This window comes from Stigmatopora argus, chromosome 3 (genome assembly GCF_051989625.1).
Source record: "Stigmatopora argus isolate UIUO_Sarg chromosome 3, RoL_Sarg_1.0, whole genome shotgun sequence".
Taxonomy (NCBI): Eukaryota; Metazoa; Chordata; class Actinopteri; order Syngnathiformes; family Syngnathidae; genus Stigmatopora; species Stigmatopora argus.
This window is the reverse complement of record NC_135389.1, coordinates 20214854-20234962: the sequence shown is the minus strand read 5'-3', so window position 1 is coordinate 20234962 and position 20109 is coordinate 20214854. Positions and strand designations below refer to the sequence as shown.

At 38.8% G+C, this 20109-nt stretch overlaps 1 protein-coding gene across 1 annotated transcript; it reads left to right on the top strand.

Annotated features, from left to right (window-relative positions):
* The first annotated feature begins 494 nt into the window (after nucleotides 1-494).
* On the top strand, nucleotides 495-18067 carry ptpn9a (protein tyrosine phosphatase non-receptor type 9a). Its single transcript, XM_077597035.1, has 13 exons — nucleotides 495-939; nucleotides 8103-8246; nucleotides 8329-8418; nucleotides 10515-10639; nucleotides 11448-11553; nucleotides 11662-11772; nucleotides 13070-13386; nucleotides 13460-13547; nucleotides 14265-14334; nucleotides 15220-15298; nucleotides 15383-15533; nucleotides 15613-15820; nucleotides 16714-18067. The coding sequence occupies exons 1-13, from the start codon at nucleotides 907-909 to the stop codon at nucleotides 16902-16904; spliced, it is 1713 nt and encodes a 570-aa protein (XP_077453161.1). The 5' UTR covers nucleotides 495-906; the 3' UTR covers nucleotides 16905-18067.
* Nucleotides 18068-20109: the final 2042 nt, after the last annotated feature.

Genomic DNA, 20109 nt, shown 5'->3' with positions numbered 1-20109 from the left:
TGTTTTATGTCTTTAAATGCACGTCTAAATAAACCAGCTGCCAATAATATAGGCCTGATTATTATGTTGACAACTACTACTTATGATGTGAACTACTTATTTATTTATTACTTATTTATTATTAATATGTATTTATTATTTATCCGTTCGTTTGATTGTTTGTGCACTTCCCCACTTATTTTTGTTGTTGACTAATTATATTTTTTGTCTGTTTGTTGTTATTTGTACACTTGTTCACTCACGATGAAGCTTTAAATCTCATTCTACTTGTATAATAATAATAAATAAAAGCGTTCAATTCAATATTGCAGTAAAATGCAAACATTAAAATATTCATTTTGTTGACGTGACTGTAAATTACACAACGGCGTGTTTCTCTATTCTTGTTTTGCTTGCTATTTTTATGAATGAATTTACGTACTAGTCAGACGTAATCATGTGAGACCGTAACTGCGCTTCCAGTTGCAGCCACTAGAAGGCAGTACATCGCGCAGGAAACGACTGGCTGGTCTCGTCGCAGGCAGCATAAAGGAGACGTTCACGTCTCTCCGGCAAAAAAAGAAAAAAATGTTCTTGTCTGGAAGAAGTCGACAGTCATCTGCGCGGCTAGGCTAAGGCTAAGACTGGGCTGGTCTTGGCGGAGGGGACGGTTCGGAAGGCGGCCGAACCTCCATAACCGGGCCTTGTTTTTTTGTTTTTGTTTTTTTTTAGGGGCGAGCTTGCCGAAACCAACCCAAGAACCGCTCGCTTCCTCCCGTCGTTTTTTTTTCGCGAGTTTTTAGATGGAACGTTCGAGTTAATTACCCTTGGGGGGGGAAAAGAACAGCGGTATCGAAAAGTCAACGACCCCGAAAAAGCCTGGTTCTTCTTCTTCTTTTTACTCCTCCACCTCCCCGAATTGGTACCATGGCAGCTACTTTATCGCCCGAGGAAGAACAGGTAGGCCCTGTGTGCTTGTTATGTGTTCAATTCGAGGAAATGGAACCGTGCCAATGCTCGAATGCGGACTTAAATGTTGCCCGAAAGCCGAGCGGAACTGCTGATATCGATTTGTGGCGCATTATTGCATCACCGACACTTCCCATGTGTGTTTAGTTGTGTGTAAATATTTGACCTAAAAACCCTTTTCATGGACGCTTATTACAAATAACATTCATAAAAAGGCATTTTCTCAAAGTATTTCAGTATGTCGTGATGTTCAGTATGTGGGAATTTGTTTTCATTAAAAAAAGTCAAGGTTTATGAGCGCAGCCATTTTGTGATGTCAGTTTTACCCACTCATATAGTATGTATTAATTGGTATTAATGATGTTACAAGAAAGACATGCTTACATTTGATTGGCTAAAATAGTCCTGGTGTTCTGTCAGATTAGCATACTGTGTCAGGGTATACTCAAATGCAGGATATAGTGCTTTTCCAGACTCTAAATCAGTGGTTCTTAACCAGGTGAGTTGGTCTATTCATGATAATATGCCCTGCTTGACCATCACTGGCTGCAGATGATCATGTGACATTGCTTGGCCAATCAGTGCGTGAGGAATTTATATATCTTGAATTTTAAAAAAATCATATTTTAGCTATAATCCTTATAAAGTGTGATTTATGGGTGTATGAGTGTGTGTGTGTGTGTATGTTAAGATTCTCTCGCTACGTTTGTCCAAACCGTGCAACGTAGCGAGGTGATTTTTTTTTATGGTGGCCAGAAACGGCTGTCGGATCCTAATAGACGACCATTTCTTCACTCTCTGTGTGTAAACTCAATATTTTATTTGTTAAACATTATTTTTCAAAAAAATATTTTTTTAATAGCGCAACAATTGTCTTTTGGTTTTACACTAAAGTAGGATTCAATGAATGCGCATATGAAACTAGCGGGGTTCGGTGGCTCCAATAAGGTTAAGAACCATTGCACTAAGTGTATATTAAAGCGCTTTATAATACCTGTTACGCTATAGAAGACTAACCATGTGTAGTGTATACTAGACTACAATTAACAAATATTTTTAGCTGCTATCTGCTTCGGTTAAACTAAAATATTTAGGTTATTACATAATATACAGTATGATGTATCCTTATACGATGATGGTAAGGAATTTTTATTCACAGTACAAGAACAAGACAATTCTGTGTATGAATAATCAAATATATTGAAGCCGCAAAGCTAACTCGATTGCAGAAGCTACGCCAAAACAAAGAAGTTTGTTCATTCCACGCTGATAAAATATTTGCCCTCATGTCAAGCGGCCACTTCCTGGAAATACTGAAAAATGTTTCTCTCCACCATTACAAATCAGAAAAGTGAATTTGCTTATGACAAAGTCACACACGTTCATTCGCCCCCCCCAGTCAAAATGGCGCCCTCAATGATAGCCAGTAAGTTCACTTTTTGGGGCAAAAATAAACTGGCCACCAATCAGCTTGTCCTAATAATCCAGGTTTTTCACCTGCAGAAATGATTCTGATGACTCATGAAGATTTATGTAATATTGTCTTAATTGGTGGTGGGCAATTATTCATCATTATCATCATCGTTAGTTGAAAGCCTGATCTGGCTAGTCCATTTCCTGTGTGAGTTTGGGCCCCCACTAGAGTACCAGATGCCCTTATTACATCCAAAGCTTTGTGGGGTAGTGTGTATGTGTATGTGTATGTGTATGTGTATGTGTATGTGTATGTGTGTGTGTGTGTGTTGTGGGAACACTCATACATGTGTGTAGTGAAACTTCATTCAGGCAGCTGTTAAAAGTATTTCCACGAGACACATTTTAGGGTTGGGGGGTGATGGAGGAGGGATTCCCGGGTGCTTGTGTGTGTTTTTTGATCATGTGTGTGTGGTGTGTGTGTGTGTGTTGTATTTACTCCCAGGAAAAGGAGAAAGTGGGAAGAGAGCACTGAGTGTGATGTTATCGACTTCCTGATTTTAGCCATCAACCAGGCGAGCTTCAGTCGCTTTTTAATATTTGGCAGCCGTGTTAGCAAACGCAACAAATTGGAAGGGTTTTTTGTTGTTGTTGTGTTTACGCCTGCGGCAAGAAAGTATCCTCGTGACGCTACCTAGCTGGTTTTTATCTTGCTTCGGGTGCATTTTAGTTAGGTAGGAAGTCATGATACTATTGGTCTATTTTTATTGCCAAATAAAGGGGAAACATTGTTCAAAAGTGTTCATAATTAGTAGTCATTGACTACATTTCTTTGAGGTGGTTATGCTCTAGAGCACATGTGTCAAAGTGGCGGCCCGGGGGCCAAATCTGGCCCGCAGCATCATTTTGTGTGGCCCGGGAAAGTAAATCATGAGTGCCGACTTTCTGTTTTAGAATCAAAATTATCAAATTAAAATGAAGAGTATAGATGTATATTAAATTTCCTGATTTTCCCCCTTTTAAATCAATATTTGTCATTTTTTAAATCCATTTTTTGTGTTTTTAGTTCAAAAATCATTTTGTAAAATCTAAAAATATATTTAAAAAAGATCAAATAAACATTGTTTTAGATCTATAAAAAACTGAATATTCTGGGATTATAATCCAGTTCTTTTAATCCATTTATAAAAAAATAAATCTAAATATGATATCTAAAATGGTCCGGCCCACGTGAAATCAAGTTGACGTTAAACACTGTTTTGGGATTGGCCAGGCACTTCTCAAGATAGTTTTTGCCATGATTTAATATCTGTATATCAGCATGTAATCAGTTAATTACCATATTTTCCTCACTTAAAGTGAAACTAAATAACTGCCCGATTGCAACAATAAAACAGATAAATGGCACAGAAATAAGTTATTTTTTTGGTGAGAAGTTTATCTAGCCAACCATTTGTCATTATGTAGAACACAGTCACTAGTGTTACTTGATCAACAAAGAGCCTTAAGTGAATTAAATAATTGCCAAAAACGTCCTCTTATTGGCTGGCAAGCAATTCTGGGTTTCCCTCGAGTTGGGTACGGAAGATGAATGAACGAAAACCATGGCATTAGCACAGCCTCGCACACTGTGACACATGACAGTGCTACTGCTGTAGCGCTAACCTAGCGGTAGCATTCTGTGTGGTCCAGGCCTCGTATCTTACTTTACTCTACTACTACCGTATTTTCTCGCATATAAGCCGTATTTGTAACAAAAAAAAAAAGATGACTGAATCAAGTATACGGCTTATATGCGCACCAGACTTTGTGTCGCTATACCCTTTTTCACCAGTAGATATCGGCAAATTAAAATTTACTATTTGTTGGTTATATTCTGTTTTGCAGTAAGAGAACAACCATTAATGGATGAATTACTAACTTCCTTATGACATTGATCCTAATAATGTACTTTTGATTCATACAGTATCTCAAAAATACCACATGTGATTATTTTTATTAAGATTTGCCCTTCAAAGTAACACATTTGTACTCCCTATTAAATCCATGAATATAGCGGTGCAAATTGTGATTCAGGGGGCGGCTTATACGCGAGAAATTGTAACATTCAACGATTTTAAGGCAATTTTAAGGGTGCGGCTTATACTTTACTATTCTCTAAGAGCTCTATAAGTTCTTAGGCTCCTTAAAAACAGGACAAGAGGGCCCTTATGGTCAGACAATGTTAATTAAAATTCCAGATGATGTAAAATTCTACACGAGTAAAAGAGCTAGCCAAACTATGAAAAAACAAAAAACAAACTTCGACTTATATGATGACACCATTCTCCGAAGCTATAAAATAGTTGTCCAACCGCAATATTAATTACACAAGAGTGAAGCAAAATATTTGCCAGGTGTTAAACTTCTCACCCGCGTTCTAGCTTTGCGGGAAACCTTAAAAAAACAGCCCCCCCATCCATCCTCTTACAAAAGTGATACAAAAGACGGGAAATTTGCCACGCAGATGATTCACAGAATTGCAATCAGATGTGCTCTTCCAGGCACAAACAGTGCTACGAGCGACCTGTCGGATTCCGCAAAATAACAACGCCGTAATTGAAGACCTGCCATTGATCTGCCTTTGACGTTTCCAGAGAACGCGGCGGCAATGCAGGAAATTGACAAACGGCATCGCAAATCATCCATTTTGAAAATTTTCCATCAACGACTCCTTCCCGTAAAAGCATCCAAACCAAAGCGCATAGTTCCGCGGGGGGACCGTGGCCGCAGAAATGACGTCTCGGTAAGGATCCAAGATGGCGAAACATTGAGGGGAAACATCTGCCGCGATCAGGTAAATATTTATGCGCCCTCGAGGAAACAAATAAACCACTCCTCCGCTGTTAGGGCGCCAACACCAAACCAGAACGGATCTGTGGATTTGATCCCACCGGCCCCCCTCCGGTGAAACTAAACAAGAGCGACTCCTCCAGGAAGTGGGGGGGTCGTAGCTTGTAGGGCAAGCGAGGGAAGCGGACCTCTGAGTCGTAAAGCGTACCTGACGGGAAGTTGTCCTTGGCGCGAAGATCTATGAGGCTGAACTTGACTTTAAGACGGCCATTAATGTTGTTGCTTTGAAATGGTTGTCATTTTTCCGCTTTACATTTTGACAGATTTTAGCGGCAAGGTTGTAAAACGGCGTCAAGGGTTGAATTTGTGAGCAAACAGAGCGAGGGTAAAGATCTATGTACGCCGCATTTATAACAAAAAATGATGTCTGAATCGAGGGTGCGGCTTATATGCGCATAAATTAGACTTGGCATGTACGGAACTGGAAGGTGACAAAGACAAAACGCCATACGCAAGACAATGCGGCTTTCATTTGTTTCAAAATGGAGAAATAATAAACAGAAAACGCTAAAAAAAAATGATGTTTATGATTAGGGCGCCGCCATTTTACCGTACAGTGGTTGAGTGTCTGTATATATTTATCCAAGTTCATTTAAATTTGTTTGTTCGTTTACGAGTGCGTTGTTGCCGTGGATAAAGTCCCCCCGCTTCCGTGTGTATGTCGCTGTCTATATCCCCAGCGAAATGCGTCTAATTTTACTTCTATTAAACACATATTTTACTATTAAACCACTCGTTATTTATTACTTTGTCAATATATGGCGAATTAGAAGAAATAAAACATTTTTTCCAATACAATATCCTGTTTTTTGGTGTTTTTTCAGAGGGTTGGAACAAATTAATTTGTTTTCAGTTCATTTTAATGGGAAACGTTTGCTCGAGTTACAAAAAGCTCGACATACGATCTCAGTCTCGGGAACGGATTACGATCGTATGTCGAGCTACCACTGTAGTTAAACGTGTTCTGATTGGCTGTACGCGAGTAGCCTTGATACATGTGTACCAGCCAAATAATTCACAATGATCAGGAAAATATTATCTTTATAAGTCAGATTTTAGGGAGGACATATTTTTTTATTGGATCAGAAACCAAGAACAAACATGATTAAAGTAAAAATAGTTTAATGGCGAACTGGATAAACAGGCACTTAATGTACAATTTACAGTTGTTTTTTTGATAATCATTTCTCAAAAAAGGCTTTCAGTGGTCAGACAGAAGAAGAAAAAACAAGTCGCACTTGAGTATTAGTACAAACTATGCAAAAGTGCAACTTATAGTCCGGACAATACGGTAATTTGATTATGAAAATTTAAATATTTACTGGTTGAGCTTATTTTCATTTGAAGTATGTGGAAAAAATGAGAGTGGTTGATTGAATTCTACATTTTTGTGACCGTTTTAACATTTTGTGTTGCGGTAGTAACGGTTTTGGAGTGTTTGGGTTGGATTTTTCGTTCTACCCCAATAAATCGTCCGTTCAATCTGAGCGTCAGGTGCACGCGAAGCTCACGTGGTGCATGCTAAACTTTTGGAACAGAGGGGAAGCTTCATGTCGTGTCGTCTTTCCTCGAGAGAGTAAAGCGCAGACACAGTGGCTTCCTGTCTTCGGGCCCCGCCACCCCTCACTGAGCGTTTTTGTACTCTTTAAGACATTCCCATAAGTGGACTTCCTGCCTTGCACCCCCACCGCAACCCCCTCCACGCTCGTGGGTCCCACCTGACCACAAAAAGCAGAAGGCGGTGTTGGTGTGGGCTGCTGAGAAGGCGAAGATGTGGAGTGGGGGTGCGCAGGAAGCCCCTAACACGCTCGCACGCACACACCCGTGTGAGAATGCTAGCTAAATACTTTTTTTTCAGGGAAGTCTTTTCATAACGGATTGGAGTTACTTTATGTGGATTTGACAATGCTTTTCTTGTTTGGTCAATTGCCCGCTCAGATGGGTTTAGTGGTTTAAAAAAAAATGAAAAAAATGAAAGTTTTGCAATGGTCACTCCATCTTAGTGCCGATTTCGAATTAGCAGGAATTAATTTTAAAATTTGTATAATTTATTTTACATTACCCTTGACAAAATGGCTTACATATTTGAAATCAACTCGCCTGCTGCCGACTCACAACTCTGGCTTATATAAATTTTTTATATACACATAAAATATATATATATATATATATTGTGAATACACACATTTAAATAATGCATGCTAGCGTGCTCACGGCGCTAGCATGCTCAAGACGCTAGTATGCTAGCGTGCTCAAGACGCTAGTATGCTAGCGTGCTCGCGACGCTAGTATGCTAGCGTGATCACGACGCTAGCATGATAGCGTGCTCAAGATGCTAGTATGCTAGCGTGCTCAAGACGCTAGTATGCTAGCGTGCTCAAGATGCTAGTATGCTAGCGTGCTCAAGACGCTAGTATGCTAGCGTGCTCAAGACGCTAGTATGCTAGCGTGCTCAAGACGCAAGTATGCTAGCGTGCTCACGACGCTAGATGCTAGAGTGGTCACGACACTAGCATGATTGCATGCTTACGACGCTAGTATACTAGTGTGCTCAAGACTCTAGTATGCTAGCATGCTAATGAGGCTAGTATGCTAGCAAATGAGCCTGCTTTAAATGCTTCCTCCCATCATATTGTGACTTATGTGCTAATTTTACACCTCCTAAATGTTTACAATTTGAAGCATGGTTCAGTTTCTCACCCACATGAGTTGTGGGAGGATTACTGGATTCATTTAGAGAAAAAAAAGCAGAATACACTTATCAAATTGTGTGGGGTTTTTTTAAATCTCATTTGGGACATAGTTTTTTCTTTAAGGTTGTTACAAATGTTTTTGGTCATCTGTTTCAGGCCACCAGACAGTTCCTGGAGGAAATTACTCAATGGACCAATCAGCATGGCGTCTCTCCACTCTCCAAGGAATTGGCAGTCAAGTTCCTCATGGCGCGCAAGTTCGACGTCTTACGAGCGATCGAACTGTTCCACAGCTATAGGGTAGCTTCCCAAAATATCTCCGGCTCGCTTGCTCGTCTTCATCGGTTTGTATCGAACTGTCTCGGCCTTTTGCTCTCTGCAGGAAACACGTCTTAAAGAAGGAATTGTCCGACTTCAGCCTCAGGAAGAACCTCTGCGCTCCGAGTTGCTCAGTGGAAAGTTCACAGTGCTGGTAAAATTTCATTGTTGACGTACCGTATTTGTGATTAGTGTTCTTTTTTTTGAGAGTCTAATCATTTTAGACTTCTTTAGAAAGCAATATTAATCGTATTTTAGTCTTTTCCAAATTTGTTTGTCTTGTACAATGAATAAGAATGTGTCCAAAGCTTAAGTATGGTATTAATTGTATACTCGTGTACTACACGTAAGATAGCATGCTAAAATTAGCAGTGCAAAAAGGTTCAAAGATTTTGCTTACGAACAATTTACACCCAAAAATGTGAAAAACGCAACCTATTTTCTCGCATATTAGCCGCCTCCACATATAAAATTGCCCTAAAATCGTTGAATTTTACAATTTCGCGCGTATAAGCCGCCCCCTGATTCCCAATTTTCACCTCCATATTTATGGTTTTAATAGGGAGTACAAATGTGTTACTTTGAAGGGAAAATCTTAAGAAAAATAATCACACATGGTATTTCTGAGATACTTTTTAGGGACAAATAAGGTGTATATGTCAGAAAATACGGTATTTAAAAAAAAAAAAAAAACAGACACAATGACAGTACAGTAAATGTATCTGCATTTTAATACAGACAACACTACAAACAGTTCAATGTATACCAAACATCCCAAATCCCAAATTAATGAGTATAAAGTCCACCGCTAAGTAGTATAAAGCCTTTTGAATAACATATAAGATGGTGAAAAGCACTATATCGTCATAGGAGTATGCTAATCTGAAAGAACGATGGATTTAATCTTCTGAATCCCCGCAACTTGTATTTCTTTAGTTTTTTTCCCCTGGTCTTTTTACAGTAGAAATTTGATTATGTTTTTTTATCGGACCTCCAACAAGGCATACAATTGACCTTGCTAAATCCTCCTCCAAACCTGCAAAACAATCTAACAAAAGGTAAAAGATTCTCGCCACAAACCACTATGACATGACCAAAGATTTTGCTATACCGCAGTGAGTACCTGCTTACTTTATTCCTTGTGGTTTTCCTCTGTTTTCCAGCGTTTTCCAAAAATGTGCTTGCACAAATAAAAGCCCCCACCACCTCTGTAGTTAAGTCGAGAAATGCACCCTGGCACTCTTTGCGGAAATACCGTATTTGCATTTAATTCGCAGTTGACTTGGCACATTTCAGATTAATCCGCAACCTTTACGAGCGTTTTTTTTTTTTTAAATTAAGAATCAAATGTTTTTCCAAGCCGACCGCTCGTGCCACGTTAAAGATATATTCCCGTTTTTATTGGGAATATATCCTTCTCGTAAAGACTGCTGACGCAGACCATCGACGTGGATGCTGAGCATGTTGTTCATATTTCATATCCTGTCTTGAGTATTTTTAGCCGTATTCCTGGATCGCACGCCGTTAAATTGTCTTCCTCCCCACCGTCGTTTACTGAATCCAGGGTTGCTCTTCCTGCCATGGACCGAAAAGGTCTGTGTGGTGAACAGGAGTGCCCCCTTGTGGGGAAATTTAGACTTCCTCATCCTGGTTGCATACAATTTATACAGTTTTCCCCATATTTTATGCATTTTTTTATCATCTCAAATGGTGTTCGCCATATAACAACTTTTGTACGGGATTTTTTAAGTACATTTTTTTTATAAAACCGATCTGGTTTTACCTATTTTGGCTCTAATTTGGATTGTCTTGGTCACTGCTAGCAGATGAAAATGTCATCGACTGCTAATGTTGTCATGCTTTAAAAATGCACATTCCACTTCTACTTGTCCGCCTTTTCACTTTATAAATATAGCGTGTCAGCAAGCAATGTACCCAGACTGTCAGCGTCATACAGCGACATCTACAGAATCTTGAATTTAGTGCATACAAAAGGTTGAATGGGGACCTCGTCTACTTTGGGGCAAATTTTAGACTTTTAAGTGCGCCCTATGTAAGTAAATATGTTTTTTTAATCACTTCATAAGGGAAATTGCAATCATTAATAAGGGGATCAATTGGCCCAGGTTGACAAATATGTGATTGGCACTTAAAGGAATGATAGAAAAGTAGTTTTATCCTTTTGAAAATGTGATAGAAAAGGAATTGCGTCTTGTTTTGTTGTTGATTTGGAATGAAACTGTGTTGCAGAGTGCACGGGATCCATCAGGGGCCTCCATCGCCTTGTACACTGCCAAACTTCATCACCCTAACAAGACGGGGAACCACGTCGTCCTACAAGCACTCTTTTACCTTCTGGACCGTGCCGTGGAGAGGTAAGCGTCATCGTGCTCGCCCTAAAAAAGCAGCGGTAGGAAATGATATTGAAACCTTTAGATTTACAACTGCAATCTTCCCTCGCTTATCGTGAATTCACTTCTGTACGATTTTTTTTCCCCCCGCTATTAATTATTATTTATATATTTTTTAAGTTCATAAAAATGTGAAAATCCACGCTGAAACCCGTAAGCGGAAGCCGCTCTTACTACTAGGACTCAGCACTAAAGGGAAAAAAAGGTAGTTATAATAGGGGTGACCCTACTTGGCCATGCCTGGTCTACATTAACCGCAATATTCGAGGGATCACTGTAGTAGCTTAACCTTTTTATGATATTTAAATGAATTGGATGTCCAATATTGTCAGAGTTGGGCAATGAGTTCAATACTATGAAATTTCAAAAGAAAAATTGAAAATGTTATGGGGTGCATAATTCAATTTAAAAATTCATTATTGATTAAAAACATGAATAATATAATTTTAAAAAATGTAGCTAAGGTAGCACTGTAAGAACAGACCTTTGCAAATTTGGATTTAATTAGCTAATGTGTCATCAAGAACAGCAAAATTACTTTTCTGACTTCCGTGACCTTTGACATCAATACCTTAAAAGACTTGTGTTTTTTTACTCGACAATTATATCCTGCAAGTTTGATAATTCCTTTTATTTGGTCCTGAATCATTTTGAACCAAAGTGTAATCTCCCCGTATATGGACGTCAGTTGTTTTATTTTTTTAATTACAAAAATGAGTCACTTGCCCCATTAAAGGGTTGAATTATATTTATATTTTATTGTGGTCCACAGCTTTGAGACTCAAAGGAACGGCTTGGTGTTCATTTACGACATGGCCGGTTCCACCTACACAAACTTTGAGCTGGACTTGAGCAAGAAGATTCTCAACTTACTCAAGGTTTGTTTTTCTCCTGATAGCAGGAAAGTGTATTAAAAAGTATCTAAGGTTAGCTGAGTGCTCATACTTTACCGTGTTTATTTATTTATTATTATTATTTTTTACCAGGGGGCGTTCCCTGCCAGGCTGAAGAAGGTGTTGATTGTTGGTGCTCCGGTGTGGTTTCGGGTTCCCTACAACCTGCTCAGTCTTCTGTTGAAGGAGAAACTTCGAGAGCGGGTAAGCCACCACAAAATATATTCCATCACAAATTATGATTTAAATCAACACTGTCATTAAAACTACTGGCATGATTAGTTTTAACTAAGTACAATGTAGGTGTGTCAACCCGACCTTGTATTGAATTGAATGCTTTTATTGTCATTGTACGAGTATAATGAGATTTGAAGCTTCACCACAAAGTGCACAAATAACAATAAACAATCAGACAGATAAATAATCAATAAATAAGTACATGTAAGTAACAACATAAGTAGGGAAGTACACAAATAACAATCACAAACAGACAAAATCAGTAAATCGTTTAAAAAATAACAATAAATGATAATACCTTTTTAAAAATTAATAAATAATAATTATGAGATGATGATGATAACAATAATAATGATAACAATAATAATAATGATGATAACAATAATAATAATGATGATAACAATAATAATAATGATGATAACAATAATAGTAATGATGACAACAATAATAATAATGATGACAACAATAATAATAATGATGACAACAATAATAGTAATGATGACAACAATAATAATAATGATGACAACAATAATAATGATGATGATGACGACAACAATAATAATGATGATGATGACGACAACAACAATAATAATAATAATGATGACAACAATAATAATAATAATGATGACAACAATAATAATAATGATGACAACAATAATAATAATGATGACAACAATAACAATAATGATGACAACAACCATAACAATAATGATGACAACAATAATAATAATAATGATGACAACAATAATAATAATGATGACAACAATAATAATAATGATGACAACAATAATAATAATGATGACAACAATAATAATGATGATGACAACAATAATGATGATGACAACAATAATAATGATGATGACAACAATAATAATAATGATGACAACAATAACGATGATGATAATAATAATAAATACAATCATTACATTATAATAAATAAAAAAAGTTGTCAACATAATAAATAGTCAAATTAGATAAGCAGTCAACATGAATAAGTGGTCATATAAATACTGAGTAGGTACAAAAGTGACTAAAGTGGTTAGCAACCTATGGAGTTTTAGTGCAAGTACAAGAAAGTCTTGATTAGGCTGTGAATTGTAATGCATCAGTGCCATTGACAGCGCTAGACGTCCATTTGATTTGGACTGGGAGTCGCTTGCAATGATGATGGATTGGTGGTCTAGCGCCATCAATGGCAGCCAGCGAGTTAAACAAGTGCTGTAGAAATTATTATTATTTATTCTCACTCTCCACGACCCCAAAGGTTCAAATGGTGAAGATGGCCGAACTGCGCCAACACCTCCCCAGGGACTGCCTACCCCAGCACCTGGGTGGCCTTCTCCCCTTAGACGCCTTCAGCTGGAACCAGCAACTTCTAGCGGGGCAAAACGGCCGCGCGGACCCCGTGGACGAGCTGGTGGGAATCCCCCTGGAGGACTCTTCCGTTCACGTCCCGGGCTCCGAATCCATGCGTCCTCAGGAGCTGCTGACTCACCTCGGCAGGCTTCAGCGCTCCGGCATCCATCAGGAGTACGAGGAGCTCCGCAAGGAAGCTCCGCCCGGGACATTCCATTGTGCACAGTGAGTGCATTCAAATATTCATCGCCCAATCGATCGGTATATTTGAAAATATTGTCTTTCTTCTCGTTAACAGAGCCGTCTACAATCTGGAGCGGAATCGATATGGAGACGTTCTGTGCCTTGATCAAACCAGAGTCCATCTCAAAACAAGAAGGAACGAGGTCTGCAACGTTCGGTCTTGAGCTTTTTAGGATCATTCAAGTCTTGAATTCAGGGGTACCCATTATGTCAATCGCCAAGGAACTACAGTGGTACCTCAAGATATGAGCTTAATGCGTTCCGGGACTGAGCTCGTATGCCGATTTTTCTCGTAACTCAAACGAACATTTCCCATAGAAATTAACCAAAAACAAATTAATTTGTTCCAACCTTAGACAGGATATTGGATTGGAAAAACATTTTTATTTGTTCTAAGTTGCCATCTATTAACAAAGCAACAAATAACTAGTGGTTTAATAGTACTAAAATGTGTTTAATAGTACTAAAATTAGACGGATTTTGCAGCAACACGCTCGTAACATAACATAAACAAATTTAAAAGAACTTGGATTTCGATGCAGACACACTCAAAAATAGTTTACCTAACCTTAATTCTAATTTTGTTTAAAAAAATTACGCTATTCGCACAAACTAACAGGAAAAAAACACTGAAAAAATGCAATGCTACGCCCAGTGCTCGTATATCAAAATTTGTCTCGTATCTCAAGAGAAATATTTGCCCGGAGTTTCACCAGTAACTCAAATTGCTCGTATGTCGGGGCACTCGTATGTTGAGGTACCTACCGCTGAAGATCGCAAGAGGTTGGCTTAGTGAAAAATTGATCTTGGAGTAAGAAAGTGGGAGTGGCCCTGGTTTAATTGCTCAAATGTTCCAACAGAAATCTGACTACATCAACGCCAGCTTCATGGATGGCTATAAACAGAAGAACGCATATATCGGTACTCAAGGTAAGATGGCGGGAAGATAAATATTGACTCAATTTTTCTGCCCCGTTGCCATTATTTCGTTTGCTTTTCAAAGAGTATTCCCGCATATCCATTTTCAGATTGGGCAAACAGGCTTCCAAATATTCATGATAAAAATATGTTCATGTTTGTATAGAATTACTAATACTGTGGTTTAAACAAATATTTGCTCAAAACAATTCTTGCACTGCAATGGTATGCTTGAAAAAAACCTCAAATAAGCAATGTGCCTAGAGTTGAGCTCTGGGGTACTCCAGTTTTAATTTTATACAAAAATATGAACGTTTGAGTGGAATAGAAGGAATATTATAGCAGCCGTGAAAAGGGTTTTTACTAGATTTGGTAGAGTGTAGCATTAATGTTCCTAGCTAAGATTTATTTATCTAGCAAACTCTGTGGTACACGGTCGATTGGTCGCCGGTCTTTTGGTCGCCCGGAAGGTTATTGATGATTACCATTTAAATCGTTGCTCAAATTCCCTAAATACAAACTGTGAATTACTATTTAGTCATACTTAATGCTCTAGTAATTATTAGGCTAAAGAAAAGCTCCAAATTTCCCGGACTTCTATTGTTTTTTGTTGGAGAACTTGTTAAGACCCTGACGGACGTAGCTTCTTAAAGGGACAACGCATGTACATACAAACTCTTATACACTCGCATGTCGGCTCAGTGAAACTGCTCATGGCCATTGTTGGCTTTGATTGATGCGTAGACCGTGTTGTTTTACCTTGTTTTGTCGCCGGTCTTTTGGTCGCCCGTTGTCGCGGTTGGGGCGACCAATCGACCGCACACGAACTCTGTCGTAGTATCTGCCATTTTTTTTGGACATCACTTAATGCAAGATGGCTTGTTTCGCACTATTTAGGTCCATTAGAAAAGACGTACGGGGACTTCTGGAGAATGGTTTGGGAACAAAATGTGCTTGTTGTTGTCATGACAACCAGGTACTTATTTATTATTTTCTTGCAGGTTTTCTGACCGTATGGTTCCGAACAAAGTATGTATACGTTTTTTTCTCGTGTTTGCAGGACCGAAGAGGGCAGTCGAAGGAAGTGTGGACAATACTGGCCGCTGGACGAAGGCGGTCAGGAGGTCTACGGCCACATGGCGGTAGTGAATCAAAGGGTGGACCATCACACGCACTTCAACCACACCAGCCTGGAACTGCACAACACCGAGGTCAGACCGGGGGAACTTTTTCCACATGTTGGGTCACCTAGATGTAGCGTAAATGTCTTTTTGTTTTGGGATGTTTCAGACGTGTGAACAGAGGCAAGTGAGTCACTTCCAGTACCTGAGCTGGCCCGATTACGGCGTGCCCACTTCTGCCATGACGCTCATCGACTTTCTGGCGGTGGTGAAGAGGCAGCAGTTGAATATGATCAAGTCTTTGGGATCCCGGTGGACGGGGCACCCGCAAGGACCTCCCATTGTTGTCCATTGCAGTGCGGGGATTGGGAGGACAGGTGAGGTGGCCGCAACACTGGTATTTACAGTCATTTGAACATCGATGGCACCCAATCAGATCATTGTTACGCCATCAAATATTGGTCTACATGTGTTGCCCTACCATTTGTCTTTAAATATCTATTGCTGTGTGTAGTTTGCATGTTCTGCCTGGGCTTGAGTGGGTTTTCTTTGGGTACTCCGGTTTCCTCCCACATTCCAAAAACGAGCATGGTAGTCTGATTGGACACTCTAAATTGGCCCTAGCTACGATTGGTTGTCCTTTGTCTCCTTGTGTCCCGTGATTGGCTGTCCACCAATTCAAGGTGTATCCCAAAAACATGCTAGGCTAGCTGGTTGAACACTAAATGATTGATTGGTTACCCGTTGTCTCCTTGTGTCCTGTGATTAGCTGCCCACCAATTCAAGGTGTATCCCAAAAACATGCTAGGCTAGCTGGTTGAACACTCTAAATCAGGCCTTGCTATGATTGGTTGCTGTTTGTCTCCTTGTGCCCTGTGATTGGCTGCCCACCAATTCAAGGTATACCCCCAAAAAATGCTAGGCTAGCTGTATGAACACTCTAAATTGCCCCTAGCTATGATTGGTTGCTCTTAGTCTCCTTGTGCCCTGTGATTGGCTGCCCACCAATTCGAGGTGTACCCCAAAAACATGCTAGGCTAGCTGTATGAACACTCTAAATTGCTCCTAGCTCCAAGTGATTGGTTGTTTGTCTCCTTGTGCTCTGTGATTGGCTGGCCACCAATTCAGAGTGTCCCCTGCCCGGTGCCCGTAATTAGCTGGGATAGGCTCCAGCACCCCCGCCACCCTTTTGAGGATAAGCGGTTCAGAAAACGAATGATGGAATGTCTGTTTTCAAGTTATTAAAGGGATTTTTTTGGTGCCATTTCAGGGACCTTCTGCGCCTTGGACATCAGTCTGTCGCAGCTCCAAGACGTGGGCTCGCTCAACGTGTGCCAGACGGTTCGACGCATGAGAACACAGAGGGCCTTCAGTATCCAAACCCCAGACCAGTACTACTTCTGCTACAACGCCATTTTGGAGCACGCCCAACGGCACGGCCTGCTCCCGGCCAATCAGTGAGAGCCTCCGCCGCCGCCATTCCCCTCCCACAATTCTGCTGTTCCTCTGAGAGGCGTCTCGGAAATCGCCGTCCTTTTCTTTCTCGGGACCATTCGTCAGCATGTGACAAAGTACGTGTTGCCAGACGTTCAGAAAACAGGTGCGTGGGCATCTAACTGTTGTTTTATGGTCTTATTGGATGGTGGGAAAATGTTGAGTGGGGAAAAAAATAAAAATAAAAAAATGAGTTAGCTATTTTGGCTAATACCCGTCTGTAGCACATCCGTAATTATGGCAGCGATTGACATTCCTGCTCCACAAAAATTTAGAAAATCCTCTAAAATGGCGCAAATACAGCAAGGAATAACAACTGTAATAATTACTACTTTCCCACTAGGCTTTGGCAACATCTTGTAGTAACAGAGCGCGTTAAGAGCACAAAAAAATAAATAAAAAAACAACGAATAGGTGAATTCGTGAAAGGTGACCAACGATTTGTTGGAAGTTATTTAAAAAAAATGTTTTTGTGGCAATTGTTTTTCTCGTGCGGGGGTCAACAATTTTGCATAATTTTCCTGAGATGGGAAATATGGTGGCCAAGTTGCTCTGCATTTTTTTTAATCATTTTTTTTAGCGCAAGTTAGGTGTCATGATAGCTGCTCCGGCCGGGCTAGATGTGAAAGACCACGTGTGCTATTTTTCTGTCTATCGCACAATAAGACGCACGACCAATCCGCTCACACATAATCATATCGCGTTGCACACTTTTTGGATGCATCTGTTAAACTTTTAGGGCAGTTTTGTAACTCACTGCCTGGCTTTGATTGGCGCTAAATGTCCAATCCAGGGTTGAAAAACATATATAAGTTACAGCAGTGCCCTATCAACGGTTAATAAAACTGTCTGTAGTGACCCCGACATGTCATGGAAATCCCTCTTAAGCACGGGAGAACATGCCCGGAATCGAACCCACACCCCCATTACTGTGAAGCAAATGTGCTCACCACTCTACACGTTACCTCCAAAAAAAAACAGTGTAAACCACTGTTGATTCATCAAATGAGACTTCATAAGTGGTGCAATATTTTCCCTTTTATTACAAACAAACACAAAAGCGGACATTAGGGCCACACTGAAAAGGTCAAAGTATAACTTTTTGTTTCCCTTGATATTGTTTCAAGATATTTTTTTTAAATATTGGAAATCAATCAGTGCCACAGAAATTAAAATTTCTAACAGGGATTTTTTTGTAGCATGGAAATTCTTACACTTTAAAAAATGATCAGTTAATACAGATGTTTTTCTTCCATACAATTCACCCAAATTTATTCTCATATTTAAAACTGGAGCATTAGTGTCAAAGTGGCGGCCCGGGGGCCAAATCTGGCCCGCCGCATCATTTTGTGCGGCCCGAGAAAGTCAATTGTGACTGCCGACTTTCAGTTTTAGGGTCATATTCAAATGAAGATTATAGTTGTGTATGTTCCCCTTTTTAGTTCAAATAGCATTTTGTAAAATCTAATATTTACAAATATTTTCTGTTTTCCACTTTAATATTGAATATAATAAAAAATATTTTTGTTTCCTTTTGAAATGAAAAACATGATTAAAAGACCTTTTATCTTGCTAAGAAAAAAAGCTCAAATAAACATTATTTTAGATCTATTAAAAAAACTATTTGGGGCTTTTGGTCCAGTTCTTTTAATCAGTTTTTTTTTTTAAATCTAAATATTAGATCTAAAATGGTCCAACCCACATGAAATAGAGTTGACATTAATTGCAAAATCTTTAAAAAAATTCTTCAAATATTACTACTTCCATCTGATAAATTAGGATTTTTGCATCTGGTGACATTTTGTTTTTCGAATCATTTAAACCGAGTCCAACAAAATTCTATTTCCAAAACTATAACAGAAACATTCCTAAAAAAAAATCTATATTTTTATTTTTTGCCTTTTCAGTGTGGCTTTTTTTTTTTGTCTCACAAACACACACATACTCACACACACTCACACACACACTGCCTTAGCACTTTTCACTGAGAGCCCCAATATTTTGGAAATGTCTGCAGTGATATATTAAGAGTTAATATAAATATGAACCATTTATTGACCTCAAGAGTCTCCAGAATGCACACGTGTGCCTACCTTACGTCCCATTGTGATGTGTGAGACCCATTTTTAATCTGTGTGAGTGTGTTTTTTTCTTTTATGTTTCCGACTGTGGTTGTTAATGTGTGCTTTCATCTGGCCGCATTGTTATAAAGTATATAATTAATGTATGTACAATATCAGAGTATACTGTGTGTGTCATAAACCATATGGTTGCCGGGTCGAATAAATGTTTTTGTTTTTGTTTTGGTTTGTTTTTACTACAGAATTCATATTGAATTTACTTGTAGTGAAGCATTTCCGTCAGTTGTCGATTTTTATTCCTTGCTTTCGAAACCGAAATGTGGCTTATTTTTATTTTTTCTATGCTATTCTACCGCTGTTTTCATACATGATATACAGTTATCTACATTAATTTTATATTTGTTCTGTTATAACCTTATTATTGTACTTTATCGTTCTTGTGAATACTGAATCAAGCTATACTGTAATAAAAATCTGTCAATGTGTTTTGTTTGTGTTATTCTTAAAATAGGACAGGGTTTTTCTTTGGTTCCATTGTTTACGTTATTTCCTCATGTAGGTGACTTTTTGTGTAATAGTTTGTGCCCGAAGCTATTATAATAATATTCATAAAATTCAATCTTTTAATTTTTTTTTAAAGTATTCTGCCAATACGTTTTTTTCATGATAATTTGAGTTTTTTCTCATGAAACTACAACCAAATTATAACATAATAACAGAAGATTTTTGGGACTGCAAGATATCTTGAACATTTAAAACTTTATTACAACTCCCAGGGCCTTTGTGGGTTTTCTCTGGGTACTCCATTTTCTTCCCACATCATTACTTTAAAAAAAATAAAAAAATACACAATAAAAAAACTGGGATCATACAAATGAAAATACTGCCCGTCATAGTTTAATAAATATACAGAAGTTATACACACACATGTATGTGTCAGAAATACTTCAACATATCACATAAAGCTCTTACAATTTCATATTAAAATTATCACATCATTTAAGGTCATTTAAAGAACGTTTGCTAAAATATTGCAACGTACAAATACTTTTTTCTCTACTTGTGTTTTCGCGGGTGCTCTTCAAACCAAG

Coding starts and splice junctions, on each gene's coding strand:
- ptpn9a (XM_077597035.1), top strand. CDS start 907: ATGGCAGCTACTTTATCGCCCGAGGAAGAACAG. Junction 11,773..13,069: donor AGGAGAAACTTCGAGAGCGG/GTAAGCCACCAC, acceptor ACGACCCCAAAG/GTTCAAATGGTGAAGATGGC. Junction 15,299..15,382: donor GTTGTTGTCATGACAACCAG/GTACTTATTTAT, acceptor TCGTGTTTGCAG/GACCGAAGAGGGCAGTCGAA.